The 19,581-nt window shown below is 53.4% G+C and overlaps 1 protein-coding gene across 7 annotated transcripts in view; it reads right to left on the bottom strand.

The window, feature by feature from the left end:
- Window positions 1-19,581, bottom strand: part of IFT172 (intraflagellar transport 172) — a 553,694-nt gene that overhangs the window by 145,361 nt on the left and 388,752 nt on the right. For all 7 annotated transcript variants that reach the window (XM_063914906.1, XM_063914909.1, XM_063914907.1 and 4 more), the window contains exons 31-35: window positions 13,824-13,917; window positions 12,315-12,379; window positions 11,349-11,529; window positions 11,163-11,272; window positions 8,167-8,296 (exon numbers count right to left, since the gene is read on the bottom strand). In XM_063914906.1, the coding sequence (XP_063770976.1) occupies window positions 8,167-8,296; window positions 11,163-11,272; window positions 11,349-11,529; window positions 12,315-12,379; window positions 13,824-13,917 (580 nt within the window). The remainder of the gene's footprint in view (window positions 1-8,166; window positions 8,297-11,162; window positions 11,273-11,348; window positions 11,530-12,314; window positions 12,380-13,823; window positions 13,918-19,581) is intronic.

The raw sequence follows: 19,581 nt of genomic DNA on the forward strand, positions 1-19,581 counted from the left end.
CTGCACAGTCACTGTTACACGCCAACTGCTTTACCCCCCGACCACCTGCACAGTCACTGTTACACGCCAACTGCTTTACCCCCCGACCACCTGCACAGTCACTGTTACACGCCAACTGCTTTACCCCCCGACCACCTGCACAGTCACTGTTACACGCCAACTGCTTTACCTCCCGACCACCTGCAGTCACTGTTACACGCCAACTGCGTTACCTCCCGACCACCTGCACAGTCACTGTTACACGCCAACTGCGTTACCTCCCGACCACCTGCACAGTCACTGTTACACGCCAACTGCTTTACCCCCCGACCACCTGCACAGTCACTGTTACACGCCAACTGCTTTACCTCCCGACCACCTGCAGTCACTGTTACACGCCAACTGCTTTACCCCCCGACCACCTGCACAGTCACTGTTACACGCCAACTGCTTTACCCCCCGACCACCTGCAGTCACTGTTACACGCCAACTGCGTTACCCCCCGACCACCTGCACAGTCACTGTTACACGCCAACTGCGTTACCTCCCGACCACCTGCACAGTCACTGTTACACGCCAACTGCTTTACCCCCCGACCACCTGCACAGTCACTGTTACACGCCAACTGCTTTACCTCCCGACCACCTGCACAGTCACTGTTACACGCCAACTGCTTTACCTCCCGACCACCTGCAGTCACTGTTACACGCCAACTGCGTTACCTCCCGACCACCTGCACAGTCACTGTTACACGCCAACTGCGTTACCTCCCGACCACCTGCACAGTCACTGTTACACGCCAACTGCTTTACCTCCCGACCACCTGCACAGTCACTGTTACACGCCAACTGCTTTACCTCCCGACCACCTGCACAGTCACTGTTACACGCCAACTGCTTTACCTCCCGACCACCTGCACAGTCACTGTTACACGCCAACTGCGTTACCTCCCGACCACCTGCACAGTCACTGTTACACGCCAACTGCTTTACCTCCCGACCACCTGCACAGTCACTGTTACACGCCAACTGCTTTACCCCCCGACCACCTGCACAGTCACTGTTACACGCCAACTGCTTTACCTCCCGACCACCTGCACAGTCACTGTTACACGCCGACTGCTTTACCCCCCGACCACCTGCACAGTCACTGTTACACGCCAACTGCTTTACCTCCCGACCACCTGCACAGTCACTGTTACACGCCGACTGCTTTACCTCCCAACCACCTGCACAGTCACTGTTACACGCCAACTGCTTTACCTCCCAACCACCTGCACAGTCACTGTTACACGCCAACTGCTTTACCCCCCGACCGCCTGCACAGTCACTGTTACACGCCAACTGCTTTACCTCCCGACCACCTGCACAGTCACTGTTACACGCCAACTGCTTTACCCCCCGACCGCCTGCACAGTCACTGTTACACGCCAACTGCTTTACCCCCCGACCACCTGCACAGTCACTGTTACACGCCAACTGCTTTACCCCCCGACCACCTGCACAGTCACTGTTACACGCCAACTGCTTTACCCCCCGACCACCTGCACAGTCACTGTTACACGCCAACTGCTTTACCTCCCGACCACCTGCACAGTCACTGTTACACGCCGACTGCTTTACCCCCCGACCACCTGCACAGTCACTGTTACACGCCAACTGCTTTACCTCCCGACCACCTGCACAGTCACTGTTACACGCCAACTGCTTTACCCCCCGACCGCCTGCACAGTCACTGTTACACGCCAACTGCTTTACCCCCCGACCACCTGCACAGTCACTGTTACACGCCAACTGCTTTACCCCCCGACCACCTGCACAGTCACTGTTACACGCCAACTGCTTTACCCCCCGACCACCTGCACAGTCACTGTTACACGCCAACTGCTTTACCTCCCGACCACCTGCACAGTCACTGTTACACGCCAACTGCTTTACCCCCCGACCACCTGCACAGTCACTGTTACACGCCAACTGCTTTACCTCCCGACCACCTGCACAGTCACTGTTACACGCCAACTGCGTTACCTCCCGACCACCTGCACAGTCACTGTTACACGCCAACTGCTTTACCTCCCGACCACCTGCACAGTCACTGTTACACGCCGACTGCTTTACCCCCCGACCACCTGCACAGTCACTGTTACACGCCAACTGCGTTACCTCCCGACCACCTGCACAGTCACTGTTACACGCCAACTGCTTTACCTCCCGACCACCTGCACAGTCACTGTTACACGCCGACTGCTTTACCTCCCGACCACCTGCACAGTCACTGTTACACGCCAACTGCTTTACCTCCCGACCACCTGCACAGTCACTGTTACACGCCAACTGCTTTACCCCCCGACCACCTGCACAGTCACTGTTACACGCCAACTGCTTTACCCCCCGACCACCTGCACAGTCACTGTTACACGCCAACTGCTTTACCTCCCGACCACCTGCACAGTCACTGTTACACGCCAACTGCTTTACCCCCCGACCACCTGCACAGTCACTGTTACACGCCAACTGCTTTACCCCCCGACCACCTGCACAGTCACTGTTACACGCCAACTGCTTTACCTCCCGACCACCTGCACAGTCACTGTTACACGCCAACTGCGTTACCTCCCGACCACCTGCACAGTCACTGTTACACGCCAACTGCTTTACCTCCCGACCACCTGCACAGTCACTGTTACACGCCAACTGCTTTACCCCCCGACCACCTGCACAGTCACTGTTACACGCCAACTGCTTTACCCCCCGACCACCTGCACAGTCACTGTTACACGCCAACTGCTTTACCTCCCGACCACCTGCACAGTCACTGTTACACGCCAACTGCTTTACCTCCCGACCACCTGCACAGTCACTGTTACACGCCAACTGCTTTACCCCCCGACCACCTGCACAGTCACTGTTACACGCCAACTGCTTTACCCCCCGACCACCTGCACAGTCACTGTTACACGCCAACTGCTTTACCTCCCGACCACCTGCACAGTCACTGTTACACGCCAACTGCGTTACCTCCCGACCACCTGCACAGTCACTGTTACACGCCAACTGCGTTACCTCCCGACCACCTGCACAGTCACTGTTACACGCCAACTGCTTTACCTCCCGACCACCTGCACAGTCACTGTTACACGCCAACTGCGTTACCTCCCGACCACCTGCACAGTCACTGTTACACGCCAACTGCTTTACCTCCCGACCACCTGCACAGTCACTGTTACACGCCAACTGCGTTACCCCCCGACCACCTGCACAGTCACTGTTACACGCCAACTGCGTTACCCCCCGACCACCTGCACAGTCACTGTTACACGCCAACTGCTTTACCCCCCGACCACCTGCACAGTCACTGTTACACGCCAACTGCTTTACCCCCCGACCACCTGCACAGTCACTGTTACACGCCAACTGCTTTACCCCCCGACCACCTGCACAGTCACTGTTACACGCCAACTGCGTTACCTCCCGACCACCTGCACAGTCACTGTTACACGCCAACTGCTTTACCTCCCGACCACCTGCACAGTCACTGTTACACGCCAACTGCGTTACCCCCCGACCACCTGCACAGTCACTGTTACACGCCGACTGCTTTACCTCCCGACCACCTGCACAGTCACTGTTACACGCCAACTGCTTTACCTCCCGACCACCTGCACAGTCACTGTTACACGCCAACTGCTTTACCTCCCGACCACCTGCACAGTCACTGTTACACGCCAACTGCGTTACCTCCCGACCACCTGCACAGTCACTGTTACACGCCAACTGCGTTACCCCCCGACCACCTGCACAGTCACTGTTACACGCCAACTGCTTTACCTCCCGACCACCTGCACAGTCACTGTTACACGCCAACTGCTTTACCTCCCGACCACCTGCACAGTCACTGTTACACGCCAACTGCTTTACCTCCCGACCACCTGCACAGTCACTGTTACACGCCAACTGCTTTACCCCCCGACCACCTGCACAGTCACTGTTACACGCCAACTGCGTTACCCCCCGACCACCTGCACAGTCACTGTTACACGCCAACTGCTTTACCTCCCGACCACCTGCACAGTCACTGTTACACGCCAACTGCTTTACCTCCCGACCACCTGCACAGTCACTGTTACACGCCAACTGCTTTACCTCCCGACCACCTGCACAGTCACTGTTACACGCAGACTGCTTTATATTTAAGTTTTCCAAATTTGATACCCTGGCTGAGGAGGACCTCCTGTTTGCTCATTCGGTGCTGCAGAGTCATCCGCACTCTCCCGCCCGTTTGGGAGCTTTGGTATAATCCCCATGGTCCTTACGGAGTTCCCAGCATCCACTAGGACGTTAGAGAAAAATAAAATGCAAAAATCTACTAAAAATTACAGGGGGGGCACATGCCTTGGTGCCCCCCCCCCCCCCCCCCCCCACCCCACCTAAATCCGCCACTGCGCCTGTCGGTTCTTTTAAAGAAGAGACAGTAGTGACATGCAACGTCGATGTCATCATTAGACGAGTGACATGAGAATTCATTGGGGGCGGAGTTTCCCACTTTCTACATATTGCCGCAGGGAGAGGATAGCGAGACAATGGCCCTCATTCCGAGTTGATCGCTCGCTAGCTGCTTTTAGCAGCCGTGCAAACGCTAAGCCGCCGCCCTCTGGGAGTGTATCTTAGCTTAGCAGAAGTGCGAATGAAAGGATCGCAGAGCGGCTACAAAATAACTTTGTGCAGCTTCAGAGTAGCTTCAGACCTACTCCTAGCTTGCCATCACTGCAGACTATTAGTTCCTGTTTTGACGTCACGAACACGCCCTGCGTTCGGCCAGACACGCCTGCGTTTCCCCAACCACGCCTGCGTTTCTATCTGGCACGCCTGCGTTTTTTCACTCACTCCCTGAAAACGGTCAGTTGACACCCAGAAATACCCACTTCCTGTCAATCACTCTGCGGTCAGCTTCGCTAGATCTTGTGTGAAACTACTTCGGCTGTTGTGAAAGTACGTCGCGCGTGCGCATTGCGCCGCTTACGCATGCGCAGTAGTGCCGCTTTTTTGCCTGATCGCTGCGCTGCGAACAAAAGCAGCTAGCGATCAACTCGGAATGACCACCCATGTGCATTTAGACAGAGTGAATTTCTGGCCAGGAGAGTTGTAGGGTTCTTGTCAGATCTGCATTACATAATCAGAATGTGGAAACTCTGATTTAATAATCTTTTGTTTCTTAGCAATTGGTGTAGGTTCCTCATCAGATAGTTGAAGAATATGTCTAAAGGCATCAGCCATCTATCAGAACGGGAGCGTCCTCCTATGCTGCACAGGAATCTGTGACGGAGGGAGCCGTCTCCTCACCCCTCTTCCTCAGAGGACACACTAGAATCTGAGAGTAGAGTGGATTGAGGAACCAGAAGCCTGTGTATGCCCGTCAGGTTCTTTTGTGTAGACAGAGTCTGAGTTAGCTTCTGAACCTGAGTAGAAAGGGGATCCACCCAGGGTGGATTTACAATTGGTAGTAAATTGGGTGGTATGGCCATAGGAGGACCCATAGCCGGGGTAAGCCTGTATACACTAAAGTACCTAACATGTGAAAAAGCCGCCCAGGGAGGCTCTTGCGTGGGAGCAGGAGCTGTGGACGGACCAGGAGGTGTAGAACCGTTAACACAGAGGTCATCCTGTAGAACATCCTCTGCAGGTAATTCCGCAGAGCAACCTCTACAAGAGAGTAGCGCAGGGGATTCTGCAGGTTTGCGACCCCTTTTTGTTTGACATTTTATTACAGAAACAAGGTGCGTGCCTTTTACACTCCGGGGCACAGTGTGGTATGTGACTACACACAGACAACTAAGTGCTGTGAACAAGGTGGCTGAAGCACCGGCCGGGGCACAGGAATAACAGTGATAGGTATATATGTGTAGCTGAAAGGAAAGCAGAACTACCACACAGTCACACACAATGCAGAGAAATGTACACACCGCAATGAGCACTGGAATCAGCTCCTCAGCTTGTATATGAAGCGGGTAGGATATAAGAGAGTGTATAAACCTGGCGTGCTGCAGACGTGTTACGGTGAGGCCTAGAGCTCAGTGTTTCCGGAGACCTGCTGATCACTGACATGGCTGCCCGGATCTCCAGAGAGAAGGAGGGAGAGTGAGGAAGCTCAAAGGCGTGAAATCTGTTACAGATAGGCGCCCAGCGCTGGGGTAGGGGCTACAGGTTCAGCACCACCTCCCCTGTGCTGGTCTTCCATCCCAGGTATACTGCGGGCCGTTTAAATGGGTGTATTGTACACCCGAACCTGTGCCCCAAACACCCTGGTGGTCTAGTGGAGTCACTGCCCAGAGACCGTGTTCACGACAGCGCCGCATGTCCATCTCCCTAGACGCGTGGCAGACCACAATGTGGGTCCCACAAGGAGACCCTTCTTACTTTCCCACCAATGCCGGCCACGCAGTCCTGGGGTCCCTTCAGCAAGCGGTGCTAGCCGACGTGTGTGTGTGTGGTCCCCCCGCCACAAGTTCCCGTCAGAGTCATAGGTCAGCAGGAGTTTCGGCGATGGCGGGGGTGGGGTGGGGAGTCTCCTAGACATACAGCTCTGACAGCCCAGAGTAAAAATGAAAAAGCTTTGTGGCTGCTGAGCGGCGCTCCTGCTTTCTGCAGGCACCACAAAAACGGAGGACCCGAGCAGAGAGGTGGGGTTACAGAGGGGAGGAGCCAGGCATCCTGGGATATACTGAAAGCTTTAACTGTTTGGTGGCCGAATTCTCCATCCACCACTACAACCCCCCGATGTTTCCCTGTGACACCCTATAAACCCTGCCGAAGTAATAAGATTACTATTTGCCAAATGACACTAGGAAAGGAGATTATACAGTACCGGATGTAACGCAGTGACACTAGGAAAGGAGATTATACAGTACCGGATGTAGCGCAGTGACACTAGGAAAGGACATTATACAGTACCGGATGTAACGCAGTGACACTAGGAAAGGACATTATACAGTACCGGATGTAACGCAGTGACACTAGGAAAGGACATTATACAGAACCGGATGTAACGCAGTGACACTAGGAAAGGACATTATACAGTACCGGATGTAGAGCGGTGACACTAGGAAAGGACATTATACAGTACCGGATGTAACGCAGTGACACTAGGAAAGGAGATTATACAGTACCGGATGTAGCGCAGTGACACTAGGAAAGGACATTATACAGAACCGGATGTAACGCAGTGACACTAGGAAAGGACATTATACAGTACCGGATGTAACGCAGTGACACTAGGAAAGGACATTATACAGAACCGGATGTAACGCAGTGACACTAGGAAAGGACATTATACAGTACCGGATGTAGAGCGGTGACACTAGGAAAGGACATTATACAGTACCGGATGTAACGCAGTGACACTAGGAAAGGACATTATACAGTACCGGATGTAACGCAGTGACACTAGGAAAGGAGATTATACAGTACCGGATGTAACGCAGTGACACTAGGAAAGGACATTATACAGTACCGGATGTAACGCAGTGACACTAGGAAAGGACATTATACAGTACCGGATGTAGCGCAGTGACACTAGGAAAGGACATTATACAGTACGGGATGTAACGCAGTGACACTAGGAAAGGAGATTATACAGTACCGGATGTAACGCAGTGACACTAGGAAAGGAGATTATACAGTACCGGATGTAACGCAGTGACACTAGGAAAGGACATTATACAGCACAGGATGTGACGCAGTGACACTAGGAAAGGACATTATACAGTACCGGATGTAACGCAGTGACACTAGGAAAGGACATTATACAGTACCGGATGTGACGCAGTGACACTAGGAAAGGACATTATACAGCACCGGATGTGACGCAGTGACACTAGGAAAGGACATTATACAGTACCGGATGTAACGCAGTGACACTAGGAAAGGACATTATACAGTACCGGATGTGACGCAGTGACACTAGGAAAGGACATTATACAGCACAGGATGTGACGCAGTGACACTAGGAAAGGACATTATACAGTACCGGATGTAACGCAGTGACACTAGGAAAGGACATTATACAGTACCGGATGTAACGCATGGTGACAGCATAGAAGAATGATCCTAACACGGGAGTAAGGATGGAATCCACTCACCCAACAAAGGTAACAGAGCGTGTATAGTATAACAGAAGGGTATAGTGCGTTACCTTCAGCCAGCACTTTTCCATCACTCCTACGTTGTCCAGATCCTTCACCTTCAGGTAGCAATCCACTGCACGGCCATATTCCCCCGCCTGTTCCCACTCTCTGGCCTGCTCCATCAGTGCCTCTGCTCCTCTATTGGAAAACATGACTTCCCATTACACATAACAGGAATGAGTAAGAAGTCTTCATTATATATGCTGGGAATAAGTAAGACACCTCCTCTCCTCACTGGGAATGAGTAAGACGCCTCCTCTCCTCACTGGGAATGAGTAAGCTGCCTCCTCTCCTCACTGGGAATGAGTAAGACACCTCCTCTCCTCACTGGTAATGAGTAAGCTGCCTCCTCTCCTCACTGGGAATGAGTAAGCTGCCTCCTCTCCTCACATGGAATGAGTAAGCTGCCTCCTCTCCTCACTGGCAATGAGTAAGACACCTCCTCTCCTCACTGGGAATGAGTAAGACACCTCCTCTCCTCACATGGAATGAGTAAGCTGCCTCCTCTCCTCACTGGGAATGAGTAAGACACCTCCTCTCCTCACTGGGAATGAGTAAGCCGCCTCCTCTCCTCACTGGGAATAAGAAAGACACCTCCTCTCCTCACATGGAATGAGTAAGCTGCCTCCTCTCCTCACTGGGAATGAGTAAGACACCTCCTCTCCTCACTGGGAATGAGTAAGACGCCTCCTCTCCTCACTGGGAATGAGTAAGACACCTCCTCTCCTCACTGGGAATGAGTAAGACGCCTCATCTCCTCACTGGGAATGAGTAAGCTGCCTCCTCTCCTCACTGGGAATGAGTAAGCTGCCTCCTCTCCTCACTGGGAATGAGTAAGCTGCCTCCTCTCCTCACTGGGAATGAGTAAGCTGCCTCCTCTCCTCACTGGGAATGAGTAAGCTGCCTCCTCTCCTCACTGGGAATGAGTAAGCTGCCTCCTCTCCTCACATGGAATGAGTAAGCTGCCTCCTCTCCTCACTGGGAATGAGTAAGCTGCCTCGTCTCCTCACTGGGAATGAGTAAGACACCTCCTATCCTCACTGGGAATGAGTAAGCTGCCTCCTCTCCTCACTGGGAATGAGTAAGACACCTCCTCTCCTCACATGGAATGAGTAAGCTGCCTCCTCTCCTTACTGGGAATGAGTAAGACACCTCCTCTCCTCACATGGAATGAGTAAGCTGCCTCCTCTCCTCACGGGGAATGAGTAAGCCGCCTCCTCTCCTCACTGGGAATGAGTAAGCCGCCTCCTCTCCTCACTGGGAATGAGTAAAACACCTCCTATCCTCACTGGGAATGAGTAAGCTGCCTCCTATCCTCACTGGGAATGAGTAAGACACCTCCTCTCCTCACTGGGAATGAGTAAGACACCTCCTCTCCTCACTGGGAATGAGTAAGACACCTCCTCTCCTCACTGGGAATGAGTAAGACACCTCCTCTCCTCACTGGGAATGAGTAAGACGCCTCCTCTCCTCACTGGGAATGAGTAAGACGCCTCCTCTCCTCACTGGGAATGAGTAAGCTGCCTCCTCTCCTCACTGGGAATGAGTAAGCTGCCTCCTCTCCTCACTTGGAATGAGTAAGCTACCTCCTCTCCTCACTGGGAATGAGTAAGACACCTCCTCTCCTCACTGGGAATGAGTAAGCCGCCTCCTCTCCTCACTGGGAATAAGTAAGACACCTCCTCTCCTCACATGTAATGAGTAAGCTGCCTCCTCTACTCACATGGAATGAGTAAGCTGCCTCCTCTCCTCACTGGGAATGAGTAAGCTGCCTCCTCTCCTCACTGGGAATGAGTAAGCTGCCTCCTCTCCTCACTGGGAATGAGTAAGCTGCCTCCTCTCCTCACTTAGAATGAGTAAGACACCTCCTATCCTCACTGGGAATGAGTAAGCTGCCTCCTCTCCTCACTGGGAATGAGTAAGCCGCCTCCTCTCCTCACTGGGAATGAGTAAGCCGCCTCCTCTCCTCACTGGGAATGAGTAAGCTGCCTCCTCTCCTCACTGGGAATGAGTAAGACACCTCCTCTCCTCACTGGGAATGAGTAAGCTGCCTCCTCTCCTCACTGGGAATGAGTAAGCTGCCTCCTCTCCTCACTGGGAATGAGTAAGCTGCCTCCTATCCTCACTGGGAATGAGTAAGACACCTCCTCTCCTCACTGGGAATGAGTAAGCTGCCTCCTATCCTCACTGGGAATGAGTAAGCTGCCTCCTCTCCTCACTGGGAATGAGTAAGCTGCCTCCTATCCTCACTGGGAATGAGTAAGCTGCCTCCTCTCCTCACTGGGAATGAGTAAGACACCTCCTTTCCTCACTGGGAATGAGTAAGCTGCCTCCTCTCCTCACTGGGAATGAGTAAGCTGCCTCCTCTCCTCACTGGGAATGAGTAAGCTGCCTCCTCTCCTCACTGGGAATGAGTAAGCTGCCTCCTATCCTCACTGGGAATGAGTAAGCTGCCTCCTATCCTCACTGGGAATGAGTAAGCTGCCTCCTCTCCTCACTGGGAATGAGTAAGACACCTCCTCTCCTCACTGGGAATGAGTAAGCTGCCTCCTCTCCTCACTGGGAATGAGTAAGCTGCCTCCTATCCTCACTGGGAATGAGTAAGCTGCCTCCTATCCTCACTGGGAATGAGTAAGCTGCCTCCTCTCCTCACTGGGAATGAGTAAGACACCTCCTCTCCTCACTGGGAATGAGTAAGCTGCCTCCTCTCCTCACTGGGAATGAGTAAGACACCTCCTCTCCTCACTGGGAATGAGTAAGACACCTCCTCTCCTCACTGGGAATGAGTAAGCTGCCTCCTCTCCTCACTGGGAATGAGTAAGACGCCTCCTCTGGTGTCCTGGTGCATATGGCGGTGGTGGTGTGTACAGGACAAGCTGTACCTGGCTTGGTGATTGGATGTACTGGCTCTGGTAGACACCACCACTGGTGTCCTGGTGCATATGGCGGTGGTAGTGTGAACAGGACATACTCTCTACATACAGTAACATGTAAGGACCGTCACCTGGTTCCTCTCTTCCCCACCTCCCGCTCATACTCCTGCTGCAGCTGCTCCAGCAGGGCAGGAACATACTCCTTGCAGATGCGGATGGCGTCGCTCCACATGCCGGCTTCCTGTGCAGGGGAATGGGAGATATCAGACTGCGGTACACACCTCAGGCGGCTGTCTCCTGTTCTAGCAGCACATCACCTTGTAATGCCGGACGGCGGCCTCAGGTCTCTGAGCGCGCAGTAAGAACGCCTCCGCTTTCTGGTAATCCTTCTGTTCAAAGGCAAAGCGCGCCTGGCCCTCCAGCACATCGCCCACACTGCCCGGGTCATGCAGCTCCGCCACTCTCTGTGCCGCATCCCAGTCCTGGTTATGGACGTACCTGGGTGAACAGACACACATGGTGATTCCAGCAGCCACGTGGGTCTGGTCCTGTACTCTCTGGGGGCTCCCAGTAAATGGGAGGATATCCGGGTGTACAATGTGCTGTTGTATGGTAAGGAAAAGACATCGCTGCACGAATGAGGAAGGATCGGGGAAGGGGCGTGGGGAAGAGAAAGGGGCGTGGGGAAGAGAAAGGGGCGCGGGGAAGAGAAAAGGGCGCGGGGAAGAGAAAAGGGCGCGGGGAAGAGAAAAGGGTGCGGGGAAGAGAAAGGGGCGTGGGGAAGAGAAAGGGGTGCGGGGAAGAGAAAGGGGCGTGGGGAAGAGAAAGGGGTGCGGGGAAGAGAAAAGGGCGCGGGGGAAGAGAAAGGGGCGCGGGGAAGAGAAAGGGGCGCGGGGAAGAGAAAGGGGCGCGGGGAAGAGAAAGGGGCGCGGGGAAGAGAAAGGGGCGCGGGGGAAGAGAAAGGGGCGCGGGGGAAGAGAAAGGGGCGCGGGGGAAGAGAAAGGGGCGCGGAAAAGAGAAAGGGGCGCGGGGAAGAGAAAGGGGCGCGGAAAAGAGAAAGGGGCGCGGGGAAGAGAAAGGGGCGCGGGGAAGAGAAAGGGGCGCGGGGAAGAGAAAGGGGCGCGGGGAAGAGAAAAGGGTGCGGGGAAGAGAAAAGGGCGCGGGGGAAGAGAAAGGGGCGCGGGGGAAGAGAAAGGGGCGCGGGGGAGAAGAGAAAGGGGCGCGGGGAAGAGAAAAGGGTGCGGGGAAGAGAAAGGGGCGCGGGGAAGGGAGCGGACACTTACATGAGCACAGCTTCCTTCGGCTTCCCAGCTTTAACAAACTCAGCCTCCGCTTCAGGAAACTTTCCCTGAAAGAACAAGAGAGCTATCAGTACCCCAGTCACACAGACACAGCCCGGTACAGGTATCAGTACCCCAGTCACACAGACACAGCCCGGTACAGGTATCAGTACCCCGGTCACACAGACACAGCCCGGTACAGGTATCAGTACCCCGGTCACACAGACACAGCCCGGTACAGGTATCAGTACCCTGGTCACACAGACACAGCCCGGTACAGGTATCAGTACCCCAGGGTCACACAGACACAGCCCGGTACAGGTATCAGTACCCCGGTCACGCAGACACAGCCCGGTACAGGTATCAGTACCTCGGTCACACAGACACAGCCCGGTACAGGTATCAGTACCCGGTCACACAGACACAGCTCGGTACAGGTATCAGTACCCCGGTCACACAGACACAGCCCGGTACAGGTATCAGTACCCCGGTCACACAGACACAGCCCAATACAGGTATCAGTGCCCCGGTCACACAGACACAGCCCGGTACAGGTATCAGTGCCCCGGTCACACAGACACAGCCCGGTACAGGTATCAGTACCCCGGTCACACAGACACAGCCCGGTACAGGTATCAGTACCCCGGTCACACAGACACAGCCCGGTACAGGTATCAGTACCCCGGTCACACAGACACAGCCCGGTACAGGTATCAGTACCCCGGTCACACAGACACAGCCCAATACAGGTATCAGTGCCCCGGTCACACAGACACAGCCCGGTACAGGTATCAGTGCCCCGGTCACACAGACACAGCCCGGTACAGGTATCAGTACCCCGGTCACACAGACACAGCCCGGTACAGGTATCAGTACCCCGGTCACACAGACACAGCCCGGTACAGGTATCAGTACCCCGGTCACACAGACACAGCCCGGTACAGGTATCAGTACCCCGGTCACACAGACACAGCCCGGTACAGGTATCAGTACCCCGGTCACACAGACACAGCCCGGAACAGGTATCAGTACCCCGGTCACACAGACACAGCCCGGTACAGGTATCAGTACCCCGGTCACACAGACACAGCCCAGTACAGGTATCAGTACCCCGGTCACACAGACACAGCCCGGTACAGGTATCAGTACCCCGGTCACACAGACACAGCCCGGTACAGGTATCAGTACCCCGGTCACACAGACACAGCCCGGAACAGGTATCAGTACCCCGGTCACACAGACACAGCCCGGTACAGGTATCAGTACCCCGGTCACACAGACACAGCCCGGTACAGGCATCAGTACCCCGGTCACACAGACACAGCCCGGAACAGGTATCAGTACCCCGGTCACACAGACACAGCCCGGAACAGGTATCAGTGCCCCGGTCACACAGACACAGCCTGGTACAGGTATCAGTACCCCAGTCACACAGACACAGCCTGGTACAGGTATCAGTGCCCCGGTCACACAGATACAGCCCGGTACAGGCTCATCGTGAAGCAGTCTTACCTCATCCTCCAGGAACATGGCATACTTCAGGTGGATCTCTGGAAGCTTCTCTTTCATGGCCTGGCGTGCCAGTTCAAATGCAAAATCAAATGTACTGAAAGAGAAGCAGACACAGCTCAGCCGCAGTGCTGGAACATGAGGGACTGTCGGGGCTGGTGCAGTGGGTAGGTGCTAATTACTGGGGAAGGCTGGGGTTCTGGCATTAGCTGTGTGTCAGGAGGAGAGGTCAGTGAGAAGTAGACACAGCTCAGCCGCAGTGCTGGAACATGAGGGACTGTCGGGGCTGGTGCAGTGGGTAGGTGCTAATTACTGGGGAAGGCTGGGATTCTGGCATTAGCTGTGTGTCAGGAGAAGAGGTCAGTGAGAAGCAGATACAGCTCAGCCGCAGTGCTGAAACATGAGGGACTGTCGGGGCTGGTGCAGTGGGTAGGTGCTAATTACTGGGGAAGGCTGAGGTTCTGGCATTAGCTGTGTGTCAGGAGAAGAGATCAATGAGAAGCAGACACAGCTCAGCCGCAGTGCTGGAACATGAGGGACTGTCGGGGCTGGTGCAGTGGGTAGGTGCTAATTACTGGGGAAGGCTGAGGTTCTGGCATTAGCTGTGTGTCAGGAGAAGAGATCAATGAGAAGCAGATACAGCTCAGCCGCAGTGCTGAAACATGAGGGACTGTCGGGGCTGGTGCAGTGGGTAGGTGCTAATTACTGGGGAAGGCTGAGGTTCTGGCATTAGCTGTGTGTCAGGAGAAGAGGTCAGTGAGAAGTAGACAGCTCAGCCGCAGTGCTGAAACATGAGGGACTGTCGGGGCTGGTGCAGTGGGTAGGTGCTAATTACTGGGGAAGGCTGGGGTTCTGGCATTAGCTGTGTGTCAGGAGGAGAGGTCAGTGAGAAGTAGACACAGCTCAGCCGCAGTGCTGGAACATGAGGGACTGTCGGGGCTGGTGCAGTGGGTAGGTGCTAATTACTGGGGAAGGCTGGGATTCTGGCATTAGCTGTGTGTCAGGAGAAGAGGTCAGTGAGAAGTAGATACAGCTCAGCCGCAGTGCTGAAACATGAGGGACTGTCGGGGCTGGTGCAGTGGGTAGGTGCTAATTACTGGGGAAGGCTGAGGTTCTGGCATTAGCTGTGTGTCAGGAGAAGAGATCAATGAGAAGCAGACACAGCTCAGCCGCAGTGCTGGAACATGAGGGACTGTCGGGGCTGGTGCAGTGGGTAGGTGCTAATTACTGGGGAAGGCTGAGGTTCTGGCATTAGCTGTGTGTCAGGAGAAGAGATCAATGAGAAGCAGATACAGCTCAGCCGCAGTGCTGAAACATGAGGGACTGTCGGGGCTGGTGCAGTGGGTAGGTGCTAATTACTGGGGAAGGCTGAGGTTCTGGCATTAGCTGTGTGTCAGGAGAAGAGGTCAGTGAGAAGTAGACAGCTCAGCCGCAGTGCTGAAACATGAGGGACTGTCGGGGCTGGTGCAGTGGGTAGGTGCTAATTACTGGGGAAGGCTGGGGTTCTGGCATTAGCTGTGTGTCAGGAGAAGAGGTCAGTGAGAAGCAGATACAGCTCAGCCGCAGTGCTGAAACATGAGGGACTGTCGGGGCTGGTGCAGTGGGTAGGTGCTAATTACTGGGGAAGGCTGAGGTTCTGGCATTAGCTGTGTGTCAGGAGGAGAGGTCAGTGAGAAGTAGACACAGCTCAGCCGCAGTGCTGGAACATGAGGGACTGTCGGGGCTGATGCAGTGGGTAGGTGCTAATTACTGGGGAAGGCTGGGGTTCTGGCATTAGCTGTGTGTCAGGAGAAGAGATCAATGAGAAGCAGATACAGCTCAGCCGCAGTGCTGGAACATGAGGGACTGTCGGGGCTGGTGCAGTGGGTAGATGCTAATTACTGGGGAAGGCTGAGGTTCTGGCATTAGCTGTGTGTCAGGAGAAGAGATCAGTGAGAAGCAGACACAGCTCAGCCGCAGTGCTGGAACATGAGGGACTGTCGGGGCTGGTGCAGTGGGTAGGTGCTAATTACTGGGGAAGGCTGAGGTTCTGGCATTAGCTGTGTGTCAGGAGGAGAGGTCAGTGAGAAGCAGATACAGCTCAGCCGCAGTGCTGAAACATGAGGGACTGTCGGGGCTGGTGCAGTGGGTAGGTGCTAATTACTGGGGAAGGCTGAGGTTCTGGCATTAGCGGTGTGTCAGGAGGAGAGGTCAGTGAGAAGCAGACACAGCTCAGCCGCAGTGCTGGAACATGAGGGACTGTCGGGGCTGGTGCAGTGGGTAGGTGCTAATTACTGGGGAAGGCTGAGGTTCTGGCATTAGCTGTGTGTCAGGAGGAGAGGTCAGTGAGAAGCAGACACAGCTCAGCCGCAGTGCTGGAACTTGAGGGACTGTCGGGGCTGGTGCAGTGGGTAGATGCTAATTACTGGGGAAGGCTGAGGTTCTGGCATTAGCTGTGTGTCAGGAGAAGAGGTCAGTGAGAAGCAGACACAGCTCAGCCGCAGTGCTGGAACATGAGGGACTGTCGGGGCTGGTGCAGTGGGTAGGTGCTAATTACTGGGGAAGGCTGGGGTTCTGGCATTAGCTGTGTGTCAGGAGAAGAGATCAATGAGAAGCAGATACAGCTCAGCCGCAGTGCTGAAACATGAGGGACTGTCGGGGCTGGTGCAGTGGGTAGGTGCTAATTACTGGGGAAGGCTGAGGTTCTGGCATTAGCTGTGTGTCAGGAGAAGAGATCAATGAGAAGCAGATACAGCTCAGCCGCAGTGCTGAAACATGAGGGACTGTCGGGGCTGGTGCAGTGGGTAGGTGCTAATTACTGGGGAAGGCTGAGGTTCTGGCATTAGCTGTGTGTCAGGAGGAGAGGTCAGTGAGAAGCAGATACAGCTCAGCCGCAGTGCTGAAACATGAGGGACTGTCGGGGCTGGTGCAGTGGGTAGGTGCTAATTACTGGGGAAGGCTGAGGTTCTGGCATTAGCTGTGTGTCAGGAGGAGAGGTCAGTGAGAAGCAGATACAGCTCAGCCGCAGTGCTGAAACATGAGGGACTGTCGGGGCTGGTGCAGTGGGTAGGTGCTAATTACTGGGGAAGGCTGAGGTTCTGGCATTAGCTGTGTGTCAGGAGAAGAGATCAATGAGAAGCAGGAATTCCCAGTTTAGCATGTCCTAACACCAAAGCTGTTGCAGGGCAACTGTGGCAAGGCATGCTGTGATGTGTAGTCCCACACACGTTCCCTGGCCCTAACCTAGAATACGCAGCATTGGGAGAATGAGGGCTGAGACTTCCTGTGATCTGCAGAGGACAGTGACACATCACTGCCATGGACTGCTATGTATGTATTATCCCACCTCACTGTAGGGCTGTCCCTTAGTTACAAAGTGCCCACTGTCAGCCTGATCTTACAGAACTCACTCCCCGAGTGCTACGTCCAGAACAGTCCCCTTCCCCGGCACTCAGCGGTCACCAGGATTTACACTCTATGTAGTGTAAGCGCAAAATCAGGGACACATAACGGAAGAGCACATCTCTCAGACTACTAAAACTACACAGAAAACAGCATGCCAGATCTTCAGGATAGCATGGGTAATCTTCACTGAAGAGTATCATCACCAGTTTTACAAACCACACTAATTAATGTTTTTATGGATAATTCTCACAAATGACACAAGTATTTTAAACAGAAGTAACAGGATTTTTACTTGCATAGGTAAATGCCTTGTATATAAATACACATGGAGCCGCTCCAACGCAGACATGCACTCCCAACGGGACTAGGCGATCCGGCGCCTAGCCCCACTACAGGAGTGCACAGAGACGCTCCCATTAAAGTGAATGGGTCGCGTGCGCGTCACAGACGTGCGCGCGGCCCAGGCGCTGCGATGGGAGCGCCCAGGCACAGATGAAGCCACAATTAGCATGGCTCTATCTGTACAATAACACAAGTATATTCTACAGTAGAGATATGACTTGATAAGAGGTAACCGTTGCATAAGTAAATGCCTTGTAGAGAAATACTGCACAGTTCTTTCCAATATCACAAGTGTATTCTACAGTAGAGATATGACTTGATAAGAGGTAACAGTTGCATAAGTAATTGCCTTGGAGAGAAATACTGCACAGTTCTTTCCAATAACACAAGTATATTCTACAGTAGAGATATGACTTGATAAGAGGTAACAGTTGCATAAGTAAATGCCTTGTAGAGAAATACTGCACAGTTCTTTCCAATATCACAAGTGTATTCTACAGTAGAGATATGACTTGATAAGAGGTAACAGTTGCATAAGTAAATGCCTTGTAGAGAAATACTGCACAGTTCTTTCCAATATCACAAGTGTATTCTACAGCTGATATCTGCTTACAGCTAATGAATTTACCAGACAGTACAAGTAAATTACACAGCAGTGAGTTATTGAGTAGCTCTCCAGAACAATCCAGATGAATTGCACTATAATGAAATACCACACAGTTCTTTTGAGAATGCACTAATCATATCATTGTAATAAGATACCTAATAAATATTTCATAGAGTCCAGGTTAGCTCCACCATAGAGAAACATCATGAGGTAACAGGCTTTCCAAATGATACAACAAGATGAACTTCGCTGAGCAGCTCAGAGCATAAATCGGGACAATAAAGCATCAGACTGATTACAACCCACAACAGAGTGTCCAGGAACACTCCCTATAAAGGCTGAAACATCCAATCACCATCAGTCACAGTGAAACATCCAATCACCATCAGTCACAGAGCCAAGAAAGATTCTATCCCCAGCTGCAGCAATCAGGAGTCAGAACAAAGTGCATGAGACCTAGTCTGCACAGCTGCACGTTACCAGGAGACTGATTGGAGCTCACAGCACTTACCTGACCATGTTACAGATTCTAGCACTTTCTGTGTGAATGATGGGAATCTCTGGGATCTATGAATATTGGAGGAAGCTAATTTTACAGATTTTATTAGCCATGGTTACCAATGAGGCCATATGGATCTTATGTTGTTTTATGTCAAAGAACAGGCTTGTCCCAGATACAGCCAGATCAAGGTTTTATCATGAACCTGTGAAGTGTTTTCTTACAACTGCCCATTTATCCACCACTCACCGCCCACTACCCTCCACAGTGTGCTCACTGTTCAAACTATTATACTGCCCAACACTGACTGCCCTGCCAGCCACTCACAGCACCATCCACATCCCACACTGTGCCCACGGTTCCATCCTTTACACTTCCTAACACTCCCTGCTACTCCTGCCACTCACAGCGCCAGCCACATCCCACACTGTGCCCACGGTTCCATCCTTTACACTTCCTAACACTCCCTGCTACTCCTGCCACTCACAGCGCCAGCCACATCCCACACTGTGCCCACGGTTCCATCCTTTACACTTCCTAACACTCCCTGCTACTCCTGCCACTCACAGCGCCAGCCACATCCCACACTGTGCCCACGGTTCCATCCTTTACACTTCCTAACACTCCCTGCTACTCCAGCCACTCACAGCACCATCCACACCCCACACTGTGCCCACGGTTCCATCCTTTACACTTCCTAACACTCCCTGCTACTCCTGCCACTCACAGCGCCAGCCACATCCCACACTGTGCCCACGGTTCCATCCTTTACACTTCCTAACACTCCCTGCTACTCACAGTGCCCCCCACCCTCCACACTTCTGCTGCTGTCCCATATATTACGCTGATCACTACTACCCACTGATCCAGCAACTCACACTGCACCCTGTACTCCATACTGTCCTGGCCATTCTAACTATTAAACTGTT

The sequence above is a fragment of the Pseudophryne corroboree genome, chromosome 4, assembly GCF_028390025.1.
Source record: "Pseudophryne corroboree isolate aPseCor3 chromosome 4, aPseCor3.hap2, whole genome shotgun sequence".
Lineage (NCBI taxonomy): Eukaryota > Metazoa > Chordata > Amphibia > Anura > Myobatrachidae > Pseudophryne > Pseudophryne corroboree.